The sequence below is a fragment of the Coregonus lavaretus genome (assembly GCF_964263955.1).
Source record: "Coregonus lavaretus genome assembly, chromosome: 13".
NCBI classification, from domain to species: Eukaryota; Metazoa; Chordata; class Actinopteri; order Salmoniformes; family Salmonidae; genus Coregonus; species Coregonus lavaretus.
Genome location: NC_140000.1, coordinates 19,245,415 through 19,263,951, shown reverse-complemented (window position 1 = coordinate 19,263,951; position 18,537 = coordinate 19,245,415). Strand labels below are relative to the sequence as shown.

Here is an 18,537-nt window from a genome sequence, read left to right as displayed (position 1 = left end):
ATGATCTTTCATCACATGGTTTTTGTGAAGTTCACACAAGTCGACATGTAGGCGCAAGTCTGAAGATTTTTATCCATAATGTAACACTTTGAAAGGCGGTTACGACCATGGTTGTCAACGTCAGAGAACGAAGAGGAATCGAGACATCCCACGCGCTGGTTCAATTGAAATTAACAAAGTAGACCAGACCCAGCTGCTATCACATTGGGGTCTATGGGAGAGCCACCCCATTAAGCAGACAGGAACCCTAGTGGTAAACAGCCTGCGTGAACTCATTTCTTTGGCCACCGCCTTTCAAAGCGTGTTGCATTATGGGGACGTAATGTAGCTGCGTGAAGACACCAATTATCTTAGTATGATCTCAAATGTTGAAAACCAACCCTACCCACCTAAAATTGCCGATAGTTTGTAAATAATGCTGGATAATACGAGGCCTCTGGTTTAATGTTCTGCTTTGGGCAAGAGTTTGTATATTACTCAAACATATTGCTGGTGGATTTGTTACGCTCATCCAATTGCAGTCTACTGTAGGGAGAATGTCAGTTCCTTATATGTTGTCCACACAACAGATTAGACCAGTCCGGAAAGACCAGTATGGCATTGTAATTGTGAATTACCAGACAGCATGATAGAAAGTTGATTTGGTTTATTAAACGTTTGAATGGTTAGTTGGACTGCTTGTTCTCCAGCAGTACTTGACCTGAAGTCTGGTAGTTCAGGGCCCCCCAGTTGAGAGCGTTTCCAGAGGTGAAATTTGTCTGGTTAGTGTACCTCTGGATCTCATAGGGAGACCGCAGGTTGTCCCACATGTGGACATCAGTCAGCATGCCAACGAACGACTGCTGCCTGGCAAAAAACCTGCCAAACTTAAACAGCTCCTGAAACAGTAAACATTTGTTCAGTAATCGAATGCTCACTTGTTCTGTTCAGTGTTACATGCTTTATTTCACTAGAGCACTACTGTATGTGGCCGAAAGTAACACTGTATGGGAAATAGGGTTTAATTTAAAACAGCCATGGTTTTGTAATAATCCTACCTGTCCAAGGATGATGGTTTTTCCTTTGATGGCTTCAGATTGGAGGAATTTCCTGGTGCTGGGTTTGCCATCCAGCCACAGCTGTCCAATGCCTGTCTCAGAGGCCCAGGTGGCACAGATAGAGTGCCAGGTGTTGAGGGTGTAGTCCTGGCCATCAAAGATTGTTATGCCGTACTTGGAACGTTGTTCAAGTTCGCCTGCCGCCGTCCTCTTGAAGAGGACAAAAGCTTCACCTTTAGTAGGTGTGGCAAGAGAGAACAGGATGTGGTTCCTTCTGAGGTCCGTGAAGAACCTGGAGAGACAGGGAGAAACTGTTAAAGGTTCATGATATCAAACAATTAGCAAAAAGTTAACATACCAGCCATTTGTTTTAATGAGTTAAACATTAGTCAATAAAAATAAGAACTTCAGTTCAGTGTGTGAGATGTCAGTGTTTACCGGAGGCAAACGGTGATGGCAGTGAACTTCTCTCGAGAGGTCATTAGGCTCACCTGAGCAGTGTTGGTCTCTTTTGGAAAGGTAAACATCTTACCTGAGAGGTCTGCAGACAGAACGTAGTGAAAAAGTTACCTGATCAAAACAGCTTTATTAATTTCACCTTTAGTCTATGTAGTCTTAAATATTTACATTTCAACCCACTTAGAAAAACTGCTACAAAGCTCACTCTAGCAAGGGTTTAAATACTGACCAAACAAAATCCCCAACATGACAAAATAAGTTGGTTATTTACTTTCATTACCTTTAACACAGTGACTATTTTACCTTGAAGTACAGCACAGCATGTTGTAATCACCACAAGTACTAGTAGGAATTTCTCCATTGGGTAAGGACACTTTTTTTCTCTTAATCAATTAACTGTTTCTATAGCAGTGTCATGCACTGCAGAATAGAGAGAAATAATGTTAGTTTGGTCAGATATAAGTAGTGGTGGCAGTGGTAATGAAGGCGAGGGAGGACAGGTGTGGCGGCTGATTGGCAATGAGTAGCAGCTGGTGCACGTTGAGTTAATAGAGGAGCTGCGTTCAAGGCAGCTAGTTGAAAGAGTTACATTCAAGTCTGGTCCATAGAGTTAGTTAGAGGACCCATCTTTGTATATTTCAGTAGGGTGTCTGTGAGAACAAGGGAAGTGCCATTGAGGCCATCTCCATTTTAAAGTAGTCCATTTTCTTCTGCTTTTGTATTTGAAAAAGCATAAAGCTAATATTGGTGGTGGAAGCCCCCAATGGCAATGTCCATACAAAAACAGGTTTTATCCATGATGAGTCCTCTAAGTTCATTATTAACTCCATCAATTACCTTTTTTTTGTCGCATGGCTTGCCCTGTATGCTATTAATCTTCTACGTACCATAAAACCGGTGCATATCTAGGATGAGTTTACCCTTCCCAAATCCTAACTTTAAACACTAGGGCGAAAAATGCTAAACTGGCTTCAGTGTCTAGGATACACTTCATCCTGCTCTTGGGGATATATTGTTTCCTGTTAGGCAACATCTCTGTAGATGGATAACAGACACAGGTTCTCCCTGGATGAAGTGAATGGCATACTGTGTCTGCATCCCAAATGGGACCCTATTCCATTATTAGTGCACTACTTTTGACCCCGGCCAATTGGGTGTATGGGAGGGGGGAGTGTTCAGAGATAAAATACTTTAGTTATTATTAGGAGTGAAACTAGGGTATTTGGTGCAGTGAAAGTAGTGCACTATATAGGTATTGGGTGTCATGTCTCTGATCCTGTTTCACTGACTGCAGAGGAACTGGACAGCTATCCTCGGATGAGCTTTTCTGTTTCCTGAGAGTTGCCGTATCCAAATACAGATACTAGCGTACTACATACTTAAATTGCATACTATGTACTCATCGTGGCATACTATTTAGCAAGTACCGTTTAGTAAAAAGCATGCAGTATGCTACAACCGCAACACAGTTGTTTGGCTACTTGAAGAGAACTAGGGCCTATAAATCACAGCCCACCTCTTCAAATACATTGTGGAAAAGTGTGCATCGAATTCTACTAGATGAAGAGCCGAAAGGAGTATAACATCCTGGCATTTAAACCATACTTGACACTATAAAACATACGTTGTTGATTTTTTTATTAGTATCACGCACATAAACAAACACACACAAACACCATCTTGGTTGTCCATCGAAGACGATGATGACGATGCTCCCCTTGGGGATGGGTGGGTTAGATCTTTTGGAGCTCGTGCACTTCATCTGGCTTGTGGAGGCCGATGAGAGAGCAACACTGGTGCAGCTGTGTTGGCCGTCGAATTGCATTATCCCGGCTGCGTATTGGTGTCTCTGGGTGTGTCTCTTTCATCTCCTTTGTAAGATAAAGTCTTCCAGGTGCTGAACGCCTCTGGTACAGGTGTACTGACCAGTGCTAGGGTTTCCAGGCTGGAGGGATTTATGTCGCAGCGCTTCAGCAGGTCCTCCAGTGGAGCATTTGGCTGTGTTGAGTTGGCGGTAGAGAACTCAGCGGGGGAGGCGGTGATCAGGCATGTGGATCACGTGGCCGAGCCAGTAAAGGTGTCATTTAACCATGCTTGCCTCAATGCAGGACTACTTGGTGTTGGCGAGGATCTCGATGTTGGGTACTCTGTCCTCCCAGGTTAGCCCTGGATTCTAAATAGAGTGTGGATTTTGTTGCCAACGGAGCACATAGAATGGAGGTAGATGAAATGGGGTACCACTTTGAGGGGAACACTGGGGGATGCAGATGAGAGTTGAGCAATTATTTATGTCTTCTGGGTATTGACTTGGAGGCCGACAGAGAGGTAGGAGAAGACCATAGGTGTGTTCAACAAGGATTTGGTTTGCGAACGCTCGCAGCGAACTATGTTTGTTTTCAACAGAATTTGTTGAACGTTTTTAACGTTCAATTTCTGTTAGTCTTGGCAAGCTGAAATGGATTTGGCAAGAAGAGCAGCTGTGCTTGCTGCAGCTGTAACAATTGTGAAAGATTTTTTCGATTTTGTTCTCAATCCTATTGAAGCACTATTTCCCCTACTAGCAGTTGCTATTTATGGGATTGAAGATGAGTCCGGTAGAATACTGAATTATGTGGAGGAGGTGATCCCGACATACAGTGACCACTCCTTTCGGTCTCACTTTCGGATTGGTCAGGAGACCTTCCAGATAATTTGCAATACATTCCGATATTATATTTTGTATCAGATGTATTATTTATGATATGTGCGTACTCCTCTTAAATAATACAAACAAGCCCAGCCTCCATGATCTAGCTAGCTAGCCAACCACAGCTTTGCAGTGTCCATTTGCGTTGTTTGGTCAGTAGAATTGCCTTTTATGCAACTGAATTAAATGAAGGGGAAAAAATGTATATTTCCATATCGAAACATAGGCCAATACATGATGTTTCACTGTCCAGATGTAAAAAGTTTTACCAATCATTAATTAATTTAGTAACACCATCCTCATATGTTATATCCTACTATTAAAGATACTCTGCACTGTAAACCTTTGTAAGCTGCCTATCAATAGGCTACTGTCTCCATCTACTGGCAGATTTTGCATTGCAATTGTGCAGTAATCAACAACACCAATGAATAACAGATTACTCAAGATTGTTGAGTTTTCTCAGCTGAAAGACAGATCTATCAGATTCTTATTTTGCTTTGTTCCAGATTCTGTATGAGGACCTGGCTCCTCTAGTGTCTCATAGAGGTGGACCCATTGAAAATAGGGTGTTGGCCTCCCTGTGGCTGATGGCCAACCAGGAATGTTTCAGGGGAGTGGTGGACCAGTTCAACCTCAGCAAAGGAACATTGCATCACCACTTCATTCAAGTGGTCACGGGCCTCACCCAGCTGGTGCCTGAATATGTGAAGTGGCCTTCTGTAGAGCAGCTGCCAGTGGTAGAGGCCACGTTCGAGAGAAAGACGAGGTTCCCTAGGGTGATTGGGTGTATAGATGGCACCCACATTACCATCAGGGGACCCTCTAACAACAGGGATGCCTACAGAAACAGAAAGAGCCATACCAGCTTCCAACTCCAGGCAGTGTGCAACAGCCAGCTCATGTTTACAAACATCTACACAGCGAATGCTGGTTCTGTGCACAATGCCAGAGTGTACAGGACCAGCGACATCAAGGCCCACCTGGAGACCAACACAATACCATCTGCTCGGGGATTTAATTGTCCCATTCAGAAACAACGGCCACCCTGAAGATGAACAAAAGCATTGCAACCAGGTCCACAGTTCAACACGCGGACACATTGATAGGGCGTTTGGGATACTCAAGTGGAGGAGACTGCTACACTTGGACATGTGCCTTCTAAACAAAGTACCATGTGATTGCCAGTGCATGTGTTCTCACAACATGGTCCTGATCCATGCAGAGATAACGGAGGAAGTACCAGTGGAGGCCCCCCATTGACCCCGTCCCTGACCATGCCCCAGACCCCCAAAGGGCAGCTGTTCGACAGGCAGCAATACTGAAGAGGGACAACCTGATGAGGCTGCGCTAAGCTACAACACACATCTACAATCACACACACATAAATACCCAACCACACACATTCACCCACCCATCACTGACGTCCACCTACCAAAAACAGTATAGTACATAACCACATTTAATCAATAAATTATTATTGGAATATATTAGAAACATATTTGCATTTGTGTTATTTAAGTTTCTATTTGAATAAAACATGTTCCAAAACAATTTCAGTTAAACATACAGTCAAGGAAAATCTCAGGAGAATTCATTATTAGTGTACAATTAAACAATAAATAAATAAATAGATTTAGGCTACTGTTCTTTGAAATTCCGGAGTGCAGCTGTAAACTGTTTAAGAATATTGTTCCTCTCACTCTGTGCTTGAAGTGTATGTTTCTGAAGTGCGATGATATTGTCCAGTTTTGCCTCAGGCATCTCCTTTGGTCTTCTTTTTGGGTTGAGTGCGGGGAGTGGTGTTGGCATGAGGGTTATAAGGTGTTGTAGTAGAGGGAGAGGGTGAGAGGGTATCAGTGTTACTGTAGCGTGCTGTGTGTAGGGTGTCTGCGGAGGTGCTGGGTTGAGTGACAGTGTAATTAGTATTGTGTGCTTTATGTTGTGTTTATGTAGTGATGTTGGTGTGGGATGCAGTGTGGGAAAAAATAACATAATGACTGCGGGGGTCACCGCAGGATCACCAGTGAGGACCTTCTCCATGATGGAGTAGAACTCCCACTTCCTTCTCCCCTGCCCCGTCTTCTGATGACCATCAAGGATGGCCTTGTACCTGTGTGACACACAATTTAGCATCATGAATGAACATTAACAATAGTTACATGACACTAAGCAGCTGCTGCTCTCTTTCTTTCCGTGTGTGTGTAAGTAACTGAAATAGTGAGAGAACAGGTGAGCAATATAAAAGAAAGAGGACAAAGGAAAGAAAGAGGAGAAAGTCAAAGAGAGGTTGATACATAGCAACACACACCTGTGCTTCAGACTCCTCCACTTCGCATTGCATGTCTCCCAGGTCACAGTATAACTTTTCTCTTGCAGCATTCAAGCTACAATTTCCCAGGCCTCTCTCTTCTTGATCACAGGGCTCTCAAATTTGTCTTTAGAATTTCTCCATCTATCGATCAGCAGCATTACATATGAGTAGGTCCATTTAAATCCTGATATACAACAAAATAAACGACATTAGATAACAGTTTGCCTATCTAGGTTAGCTAACATTAGCCAGCTAAGCTAGCTAGCTAGCTAGTGAGACGTGCCTGCTTAAGTTTCTAGTTAGCTAACATAGCTAGCTAGTTTCTGTGCTAAATATGAAAAAAGTAAATTGAGCAATACAATAAAATATCATAACTAACAACATTCAATATTTGCTAGTGTTTAATTACAAGTTAATTGACAAATAGTGCCTTTACTCACCCATAGCGCTTCCGCTGTTTTCAAGATGTTCATTCGCATTACAGTTGAGTCTCTTATTTAGGGCCTTACTTGGATGGCGTGGACGGATCTCAATGCGGAGCTTGGATTTGATCATACAGTGATCAGTCCAGCATTCCGCCCCACGCATGGCTCGGGTCACTAGCACCTCTTTTTGGTCGCACTAACGGACGATGATGTAATCTAGGTGGTGCCAGTGTTTGGAGCAAGGGTGTTGCCAAGTGGTCTTGTATTTGTCCTTCAACTGGAACATGGTGTTGGTGATCACCAGGTGGTTTTCGGAGCATAGGGAGAGTAGCCTCAGCCCGTTGCTGTTCATCTTACCCACCCCATGCCGGCCTAGTTCGTGATTTCTTGTTTCTTGTTTTTGATTATTATTTGTTTACTTATTTGACATTTTTGCTGCACTGTTAGGACCTAGTAACAGAAGCATTTCGCTGCACCCGCTAACATCTTCTAAACTGTGTACGCGACCAATAAACTTTGATTGGATTTGATTTAGTCCCAGATCTGGTGTTCGGAACCCACCCTGGCATTGAAGTCTCCCATGAGGAGTAGTTGTCTGTGTGTGGTGTGTTTTGAATGGCAGTGTCGAGAGCTTTATAGAGGGCCTTCTTTGCTTCATTGTCTGCGTCCATTGCAACAGGGGATTCAGTGATGCGCTGGAGGAGTGAGGTTTGTCACAGCGAACATCTTCCAGAATACCCTTCAAGAAGAAAGTATAGCACTCACCAACCTCTGTGAGAGTCTTATCCATGTGAGCAGTTTTCACTGAGCGCTGCAATGTCGATGTTGTACTTCCTGAGTTCAGATTCAGATTCAGAGATTCAGTGTTTAATAGTCACATGTACAGGGTTGCAGGTGTGATTGCAGAGTACAGTGAAAATCTTAGGCTTCAAGCTCCAACATGCAGGATTAAGTGAAATAAAATAACGAAAATAGTAATAAAAAACAACAATAGAAATAGAAAAAGCACAACATACATAATAACAACTGTGGCAGTGGGGAATAAATAAATGTCCATTGTGGTGGAAGCAAAGTAAAGACTGTTGAGGGGGTGGGGTGGAATGACCATAGGCGGAGCATTACCATTGAGTGAAATAAAAACAAGAAACATTTTAATAAAACCATTTTTTAAAAGTAATAATCTGCAACAGTGATGAATGTCATTGGGGTGGGGGCAGAGTAAAATGTCAGTTGGGGGGGGGGGAATATCCATTGGGAGGAGTAGCGGGGGATGCCCGTAGGGGGAGTATCAGGGGGGAGGAGGGGAGCAGATAGCTGACTAGTTGTGTTTATTCAGCAGCCTGATTGTTTGAGGGTAGAAACTATTGGCCAGTCTTTCAGTTTTTGCCATGATGCTCCTGTACTGCCTGCGTCTGAGTGAAGCGGGGAGAACAGGGCGTGGCTTGGGTGGCTGGGGTCCCTGATGATCTTCTTGGCCTTCCTGTGACACCTGGTGTTGTAGGTATCCTGTAGGGCAGGCAGTGTGCACCCAATGGTGTGTTTGGCTGCACGTATCAACCTCTGAAGAGCCTTGTGGTCCGTGGCGGTGAAGTTGCCGTGCCAGGCTGTGATGACAGTATGCTCTCGATGGTACTCCTACGGTCGTTGTGTTCATGGGCCATGAGGGCTGGCCTTCTGTTCGGATGGGGGAGGGGGTGGAGCAAAAAGCCTGCGCAGGGAGTGCAGTCCCTACACGTACCATCTTCACTCCAGCCAGACAGACTCCGGTGGCCTGAGGTACTCACAATTACTTTCGTCTGGCCAGTGCTGCAGGGGATTGCCGAGATTTAGTTTGTCTGTGGAATGAATTCACATCAAGCCAAATACTGCCACAGAACATGAATAACTGCAGTTTAATCAATTAAATAGGCAGAAAACACAGTTTAGGATTTGATAAGAAAATGATGAGGGATGAATGTTCTCTAAACTTTGTGTGTAGTATTTGAATCCTCAGTGGTGTTTCTGTATCAACATCTGGGAATAAAAGGTGAGTATTGGGATATGACCTGTAGTTGTTGTTTTTCTACTGTTAAACCTTCCTAACAAACGATTAGTTATAGCTACGGTTTACATGGCTTCTTCTCAGATAAGAATGTTTGGCAACAAACATTATCTTAGTATGGTCCCAGATGTTGAAAACCAATCCTATCCACACACACGCACATACACACACACACACACACACACACACACACACACACACATACACACACACACACACACACACAAATACGTTATCTGAGATTGCAGATGCTGTTAGATGCTGGATAATAGGATGCTTCCTGTAAAACATTCTGCTTTGGGCCACAGTTTTCACATTACTCTCATATTACCATATCGCATGTGTGTGTGTGTGTGTGTGTGTGTGTGTGTGTGTGTGTGTGTGTGAGTGCACATGTTATTCTCATATTATCAGATTGCTGGTGTTAATTTTAGATTGTTATTTTTTGCTGCAGGGTGCAGCAGTTTGTGTGTGTGTGTGTGTGTGTAGGGCATGGGTGAACGCTGATCTACAAAATGAGATATTAGTGCATATCTTCAGGACGGTATTAAGTTGTAACAACACCAGTAACACTGTGAAACACACTGGCTTACATCCTGCTTTTGCACTAATGTTTAATTTCACACCTTAGTGCAGCCCTGACATCCGTAACAAGGTTATATTTATCCTAGCATGATAGAACCATGCACTGACAGCTAAATCATGCAACTGACACAGTACGTACTGTAAGCTCACCGTTTATTTACATTGTCATTTTCTTATGGTATACTGTCAGCACAACTGAAGTACATCTAGTGATATGGCCTTTTCAATTTACACAATTATGGAAAGTTACCAGATAGCATAATAGATACTTGATTATTATTTGTTTGAGTGATAATGTTTACAGTCTGACTGCCTGTTCTGCCTGTAGTCTGGAAGTCCAAGGCCTTCCAGTTGATCATGTCTCTGGGGGTGAAGTTCATCTGGTTGGTGCACCTCTGGATCTCACAGGGATACAACATGTAGTCCCACAGGTGGACGTCTGTCAGCAGGCCAACAAAAATACTGCTGCTGGTTGTAACGCCCGCTGAGCGAATCCTGATCCTGAAACAGGAAACAACAACATGTTGTGTTCTGTAATGGAATGATTTCTTGTTCTTTTCAATGTTGGACGCTTTATTTTCAAGCAGTAAACACTATCTGCATTTTTCAGCTTACATTTCATTCGACTTGGGAAAACAAACAGGTGCAAATTGTGCACTCTAGCAAAAGTTTAAATAGTAGTGAGCAAACACAAAACCGCAAAACAAAATAAGTTTCACTATCTACATATTTCATTGCAGTTATAACAGTGACTATCTTACCTTGAGTTACAGTGTCGTATCGGGTGAATGGTGGCCATTATTGCTGTCAACAAAGAGTCCGTCTATGCTGCATCGTGTTAGAGGCTTTTATTAAAATCACGAGGTTACAGCATAAATGACAGGTGACATGACACCCAGAGAGCGACGCCTCGGAATGGCTGCTCGTTCTGCCCCTCCGTCGTTGTTCCAAGTTTAAGAGACTTTAATCCATCGCAATGGAGTCTCTAAGGATACATTAGCATGTAGCACACAACACAATTAGCATTTAGCATTAGCCTTAGCCACGATGTACCATGTAGCATGAAACACACTCCCATTTAGCATTAACATTAGCTTTAGCCTCTAGCTAACTGCGGCCTACCCAGCCCTAAGTAACCTGCACCGTGGCCAAATCATTGTCCATTATTATCCATATCTCCGCCTAACTTTATGCTGCCGTAAGTTCTGAATAATCATAGAGAGGTTATCCCACACATATACTTCGTCAACTATACGATGAGCATAACATGCATATAATCCGTCCAGCTTATAATTCCCAGAATCAACCTTACCACACCGAACGCGTTGCAAGGATTTTATGGCCCATTCCTAAAGAATCGCCTCGCTTCGAGGTCTTTACCAGATTCACGGTGCCCTAAAGAATGCGCATATCGGCCTTCTCTAAATTTCCCATTGCCACCCGTTACCAATGGAATCTATCTTAATGCTCCAAATTTCCCCATTGTCAACCGTTACCAATGGAATCTATCTTAATGCTCCAAATTTCCCCATTGCCAACCGTTACCAATGGAATAACATTTTAGCAGACTCTAGTCACCAGCAATAACACCACCCGAGGCAAGGTCGTATGGTACATCTCTCCAGTGTACACAAGTCGTATCCAATCTAACAAACTCCGAAGCGGTAAGAAACACTCACCCTTTTTGGCCATGCTTCAAAGCGAGTTAGCCTGGCGGTTGACTGAAACAAGGAAGAGACGCAAACCCAGCCCCACGTTGGGCGCCATTATGTCGTATCGGGTGAATGGTGGCCATTATTGCTGTCAACAAAGAGTCCGTCTATGCTGCATCGTGTTAGAGGCTTTTATTAAAATCACGAGGTTACAGCATAAATGACAGGTGACATGACACCCAGAGAGCGACGCCTCGGAATGGCTGCTCGTTCTGCCCCTCCGTCGTTGTTCCCCCCTTATATATAACCTTCCAAGATGTGAGTGGCTCCCTCTACTGTCCAATCCCCGTGTCTACAACACACTTCCTGTCTGTCATATGTGACGTCACACCCAAAACATTCCCTCTTGATACTAACACAAACAACATTCCATTTCTTCATGAAAAACATTTAACAAAGGCATAATCTTCAGATACGATAACAGCACAGGATGTTGTAATCACCACAAGTACTAGTAGGAATTTCTCTTTCTGGTAAGAATAAAAAAACGGTTATTTTGTCTTAATCAATTAACTTTTTCTAATGCATATGAAAAACATCTGCCCTGTATGCTACTGAGCAGAACAGTAATATACCATTTAGCATAGCTGTGATGAAAAACATTTGCCGTGTATGCTAATAAGCAGACCACTTCAGTTAGATTCAAGGTGCTGTTTATTTATTTAATCCTTATTTTACCAGGTACGTTGACTGAGAACACATTCTCATTTACAGCAACGACCTGGGGAATAGTTACATGGGGGAAGAGAGGGGATGAATGAGCCAATTGGAAGCTGGGGATGATTAGGTGGCCATGATGGTATGAGGGCCAGATTGAGAATTTAGCCAGGACACGGGTTAACACCCCTACTTTTACGATAAGTGCCATGGGAACCTTTTGAGGATCTGAGGACCCATGCCAAATCTTTTCAGTCTCCTTAGGGGGAATAGGTTTTGTCCTGCCCTCTTCACGACTGTCTTGGTGTGCTTGGACCATGTTAGTTTGTTGGTGATGTGGACACCAAGGAACTTGAAGCTCTCAACCTGCTCCACTACAGCCCCGTCGATGAGAATGGGGGTGTGCTCAGCCCTCTTCTTTTTCCTGTAGTCCATAATCATCTCCTTTGTCTTGTTCACATTGAGGGAGAGGTTGTTGTCCTGGCACCACACGGCCAGGTCTCTGACCTCCTCCCTATAGGCTGTCTCATTGTTGTCGGTGATCAGGTCTACCACTGTTGTGTCATCGGCAAACTTAATGATGGTGTTGGAGTCGTACCTACCTAGCCATGCAGACATGAGTACAGGAGGGGACTGAGCACGCACCCCTGAGGGGCCCCCGTGTTGAGGATCAGCGTGGCGGATGTGTTGTTACCTACCCTAACCACCTGGGGGCGGCCCGTCAGGAAGTCCAGGATCCAGTTGCAGAGGGAGGTGTTTAGTCCCAGGGTCCTTAGCTTAGTGATGAGTTTTGAGGGCACTATGTTGTTGAACACTGAGCTGTAGTCAATGAATAGCATTCTCACAAACGTTTGACGTCCCATCCGAAAGACGGCACCCTACACAGGGCAATGGTTTAACATCAATTAGTAAAAATACATGATCTTGCCTTGTGGGTTGTCAGAGTGCCTTGTTGGTGTGTGTGAGGGAGAGAGCTGAATATTTATCTTCTACTTGTTTCCTCATTCATTTCTATCATCAGCAGTTATGACACAAAAAGGAAACAGGTATATTATACAGACATGACAGGTATTATTGACCTAAACAGGTGTTATTATTCACCAGTTCCCTTCCTCATAGAAATACTGACACAAGAGGAAACATCAGCATAATAGACACTTTTGCAACTTGAAAAGTTCTTACCATTTTTAGATTTCTTCTAGAAATTATTCCTAAACAGTGAATTCCACAACATGGTTTTCATTAATACTGTAGATATGTATTGAAGAACATAAAAATATAAACATTTATTTGACCCAGGTGAACAATAGCAGTCACAAGTTTTGATATAACAAAACACATTCATAAAAATAGCATTATACCAAGTACATACAATGAAAGAAAGGGAGATGAGGCTAAAACAACAGAAAAGGAATCAAACAAATCAACAGAACTTTTAAAATGTGTGTCACGACTTCCTCCAAAGCTGCCTCCTCTCCTTGTTCGGGCAGGCTTCGGAGTTCGGTCCCTCATCGACCATTTCCGATGCATCCTGCGTGAGGACGTCCGAAGGGAGCTAGCCTGCCGGGATACCACTCTGACCTTCAACCAACTGGTGGACATGGCCATCCGGTTGGACAACCTGCTGGCTTCGAGAGGGCGTCCTGGAAGGGGTCTGCCCGTTTCACCCCCTCCCATTTAGCACAACCACGGGGCATTATGAATACCTGGTGATGCCGTACGGGTTGATGAATGCTCCACCAGTCTTCCAGTCCTTTGTGAAAGAGGTGTTTCGGGACATGCTTGGTCGCGGTGTGGTGGTCTACATCGATGACATCTTGGTGTATTCCACTATGCGCGCCGAGCATGTGTCCCTGGTTGTAAAATGTATTTTCTTCCAACAATCCGTCTCCTTCCTCGGATACGACATCACCACCTCAGGTGTGGAGATGGCGGGAGACCGCATTTCAGCCGTTCGTAATTGGCCGACCAACCACGGTTGATAAAGAAATGTGAGTGAGATGTGACTAAAATGTCACACCCACAGTTAAACTAATAATGTATGACTATTAGTAGACTAGAGCTTAGAGAGTTAATCAAATGTGTTTATATAAGATGCATATTTGCCCAGCAACAGAGTATTTGTGTCTTGTAATTAGGCAAGCAGAAGTGCAAAATGACTGAAACCAATAACAGGAGACCGGTTCCCACACAGAGAGGGGGAGTGAAAAAGGCTTGCAGGATATTGTGAGAACAGCGATAGAGAAAAAATGCAGCCTGCCCGAGCAAGGAGTAGACTATGATAAGAACATGTGTGTGTGTGTGTGTGTGTGTGTATGTGTGTGTGTATGTATGTGTGACCTGATGGTCAGGAGAGCAGAGGAAAGTCACATGAGCTAAACCCAGGTTTGAGCTTACAAAATGTGTACAGTGGAAAAATACAGCCCGCCTAAAGCTGGGTGGGATTTTTCCTCTGACGTGTGTGCATAAAAATATTGTTCGACCATTTTGTTGCAGGCTGACCATTGCAGAATTGGGTCTTTGTTTCATTTATTTAAACTAGAGATTTGCACCTCTGGGAATTATTCAAAGATTTAAGAAGTGTTTGACTTCAACCATTGAGATAACAAAATTCTCGTGACAACGGTAAAGGAGGTGCAGCGCTTCATTGGCTTTGCCAATTACTATCAGAGGTTTATCCGGGGCTTTGGCAAGGTCGCAGCCCCCATCACCTCTCTGTTGAAGGGTGAGCCTTTCCGGCTCCGCTGGTCTGCTGAGGCTGACAGGGCTTTCAATAACCTGAGGGCTCTGTTCTTCACCTCAGCCCCGGTACTGGCCCATCCCGATCCATCATTGCCGTTCGTAGTGGAGGTGGACGCGTCCGAGGTAGGGGTAGGCGCTGTCCTCTCCCAACACTCGGGTACGCCACCCAAGCTCTGCCCCTGTGACTTCTTCTCTAAGAAGCTCAGCCCGGCGGAGCAGAACTATGACGTTGGTGATCGGGGCTGTTGGCAGTTGTCAGAGCCCTGACAGCGTGGAGGCACTGGCTCGAGGGGGCTAAACACCCTTTCCTCGTCTGGACTGACCACCGTAACCTGGAGTACATCTGGGCAGCGAGGAGGCTGAACCCTCGCCAGGCCAGGTGGGCCTTGTTCTTCACCCGGTTTGATTTCACGCTGTCCTATATACCAGGCACTAAGAACGTGAAGGCAGATGCACGGCTGTACGACACAGAGGAGAGGCCCATTAACAACACTCCCATACTCCCGGCCTCTTGCATTGTGGCGCCGTTGGTGTGGGCGATGGACGCGGACATAGAGCGGGCCTAACGCACAGAGCCCTCTCCACCTCAGTGCCCAGCTGGGCTTCTATACGTGCCTTCTATTGTCCGTGATCGTCTTTTCTATTGGGCACACACGTCCCCCTCCTCTGGTCACCCAGGCATCGGCCATACAGTGCGCTGCCTGACCGGGAAGTACTGGTGGCCTACCTTGGCTAAGGACGTGAGGGTGTATGTCTCCTCCTGCTCAGTGTGCGCCCAGAGTATGGCACCTAGGCACCTTCCAGCGGGTAAGTTACATCCCTTACCAGTTCCACAACGGCCATGGACTCTATTCTCTGTGTATATCAATGATGTCGCTCTTGCTGCTGGTGACGCTCAGATCCACCTCTACGCAGACGACACCATTTTGTATACATCTGGCCCTTCATTGGACACTGTGTTAACAAACCTCCAAACGAGCTTCAATGCCATACAACACTCCTTCTGTGGCCTCCAACTGCTCTTAAACGCTAGTAAAACTAAATGCATGCTCTTCAATTGAATGCTGCTTGCACCCGCCCGCCCGACTAGAATCACTACTCTCGGCGGGTCTGACTTAGAATATGTGGACAACTACAAATACCTAGGTGTCTGGTTAGACCGTAAACTCTCCTTCCAGACTCACATTAAGCATCTCCAATCCAAAGTTAAATCTAGAATCGGCTTCCTGTTTCGCAACAAAGCCTCATTCACTCATGCTGCTAAACATGCCCTCTTAAAACTGACTATCCTACCGATCCTTGACTTCGGCGATGTCATTTACAAAATAGCCTCCAACACTCTACTCAGCAATTTGGATGTAGTCTATCACAGTGCCATCCGTTTTGTCCCCAAAGCCCCATATACTTCCCACCATTGTGACCTGTACGCTCTCGTTGGCTGGCCCTCACTACATATTCGTCGCCAAACCCACTGGCTCCAGGTCATCTATAAATCACTTCTAGGCAAATCCCCGCCTTATCTTAGCTCATTGGTCACCATAGCAACACCCACCTGTAGTATGCGCTCCAGCAGGTATATCTCACTGGTCATCCCCAAAGCCAACACCTCCTTTGGCCGCCATTCCTTTCAGTTCTCTGCTGCAAATGACTGGAACGAACTACAAAAATCTCTGAAGCTGGAGACCCTTATCTCCCTCATTAACTTTAAGCATCAGTTGTCAGAGCAGCTTACCGATCACTGTACCTGTACACAGCCCATCTGTAATTAGCCCACCCAACTACCTCATCCCCATATTGTTATTTACATTGTTATTTATTTTGCTCATTTGCACCCCAGTATCTCTATTTGCACATCATCTTCTGCACATCTATCACTCCAGTGTTAATACTAAATTGTAATTATTTTGCACTATGGCCTATTTATTGCCTTACCTCCTAACTTACTACATTTGCACACACTGCATATACATTTTCTATTTTCTATTGTGTTATTGACTGTACGTTTTTGTTTATTCCATATGTAACTCTGTGTTGTTGTTGTTTTTATCGCACTGCTTTGCTTTATCTTGGCCAGGTCGCAATTGTAAATGAGAACTTGTTCTCAACTGGCTTACTTGGTTAAATAAAGGTTAAATAAAAATAAAAATAAAAATAAAAATCGATCGATTTTCTAACTGATCTTACCCTCTCTCAGGGTAACACCACCATCCTGGTCGTTGTGAACCGCTTCTCTAAAGCCTGCCGCCTCCTTCCTGTTCCCGGTCTCCCCACCACCCTGCAAACTGCGGAAGCCCTGTTTACTCTCGTCTTCCAGCACTACGGTGTGCTAGAGGACATAGTGTCTGACCGGGGTCCCCAGTTTATATCTAGGGTCTGGAAGGCATTCATGGAACGTCTAGGGGTCTCAGTCAGCCTGACCTCTGAGTCAGCCACCCCAAATCTAATGGGCAGGTGGAACGGGTGAATCAGGATGTGGGTAGGTTCCTGCGGTCCTACTGCCAGGACCTGCCGGGGGAGTGGTCGGTGTTCTTGCCATGGGCCGAATATGCCCAGTACTCTCTCCGCCACTCCTCCACTAATCTGTTACCCTTTTGATGTGTTTTAGGGTATCAGCCGGTCCTGGCACCGTGGCATCTGAGCCAGACCGAAGCTCCTGCGGTGGACGACTGATTTTGGCGCGTGGAGGAGACGTGGAACGCCACCCACGTCCACCTCCAGCGCGCCGTGTGTTGCCAGACGGCCAACGCTGACCGCCACCGCAGTGAGGCCCCGGTCTTTGTACTGGGTGATCGGGTTTGGCGCTCGACCTGGAACCTGTCCTTCTGCTTGCCCTGCCGGAAGGTGAGCCCGCGGTTTGTGGGGCCGTTCAAAGTCCTGAGGAGAGTAAACAAGGTTACGTATTGGTTTCTGCTCCCTCCTGATTACCGTATTAATGCTCTCTCCACAGGCCGGTGGTGTCTGGTCCGCTCCAGGAGTCTGAGGTGCGGGAGGTCCCTCCGCCCCCTCTGGACATCGAGGGGGCCCCGGCATACTCCGTCCGTTCCATCCTGGATTCGAGGCGTCGGGTGGGGGGCCTTCAGTACCTCGTGGAGTGGGAGGGGTACGGTCCGGAGGAGCGGTGCTGGGTCCCCGTGAAGGATGTCCTCGATCCCTCCCTGTTGCGGAATTTCCACCATTGCCATCCGCACCTGGCCGTCCACGAGGCCGGTGTCGGCATGCTGCTTGAGCTGCTCGTCAAGGGGGGGTACTGTTACTGTCACGACTTCCTCCGAAGCTGCCTCCTCTCCTTGTTTGGGCAGGCTTCGGCTTTCGTCGTCACCGGCCTTCTAGCCAATGCCGCTCCTCTTTTCATCATTCCATTTGTTTTGTCTTGTTTTTCACACACACCTGGTTCATATCCCCTCATCAGTCTCTGTATAAGTATTCCCTCTGCTCCCATTGTCTTTGTGTGTTATTGTTTCCATGTGGAGGTGTGGCTAGCTCGGTTGAGCATTCATGTTACTTTTGTCGCCGGGATATTCACCCATGTGTTTTGTTTTCCCAGTGCGCATTGAAGTCGCACTGTATTTGGTTTTCGCATTGCTGCGAACTGCTGCATTGGACGAATAAACCATATTCTGTGATTCACACCTCCTGTGCCTTACTCTGTCCTCATCACCCGCTACAATGTGGAAATAAACTTTTTTGAGCATCAACAAATTAAAAGGTAAATTTAAACAGTATGGTCCATTTTAAACATTTTAAATAGCCTGCATTATTCACCTGTACATTTTTAGTTTCCTCATAAACCAGGTTTCCATCCAACCTTTTTATGCAAGTAAAGTATACTGTACCAGTCAAAAGTTTGGACACACCTACTCATTCAAGGGTTTTTCTTTA

General features: G+C 45.2%; 1 protein-coding gene across 1 annotated transcript; it reads right to left on the bottom strand.

The window, feature by feature from the left end:
- Window positions 1–665: 665 nt before the first annotated feature.
- LOC311139951 (C-reactive protein-like) lies at window positions 666–1,564 on the bottom strand (the record flags this gene model as incomplete). Its single annotated transcript, XM_084174948.1, has 3 exons — window positions 666–878; window positions 1,038–1,329; window positions 1,476–1,564. 3 exons carry the CDS (start codon window positions 1,562–1,564, stop codon window positions 666–668), a joined length of 594 nt encoding a protein of 197 aa, XP_084031074.1.
- Window positions 1,565–18,537: the final 16,973 nt, after the last annotated feature.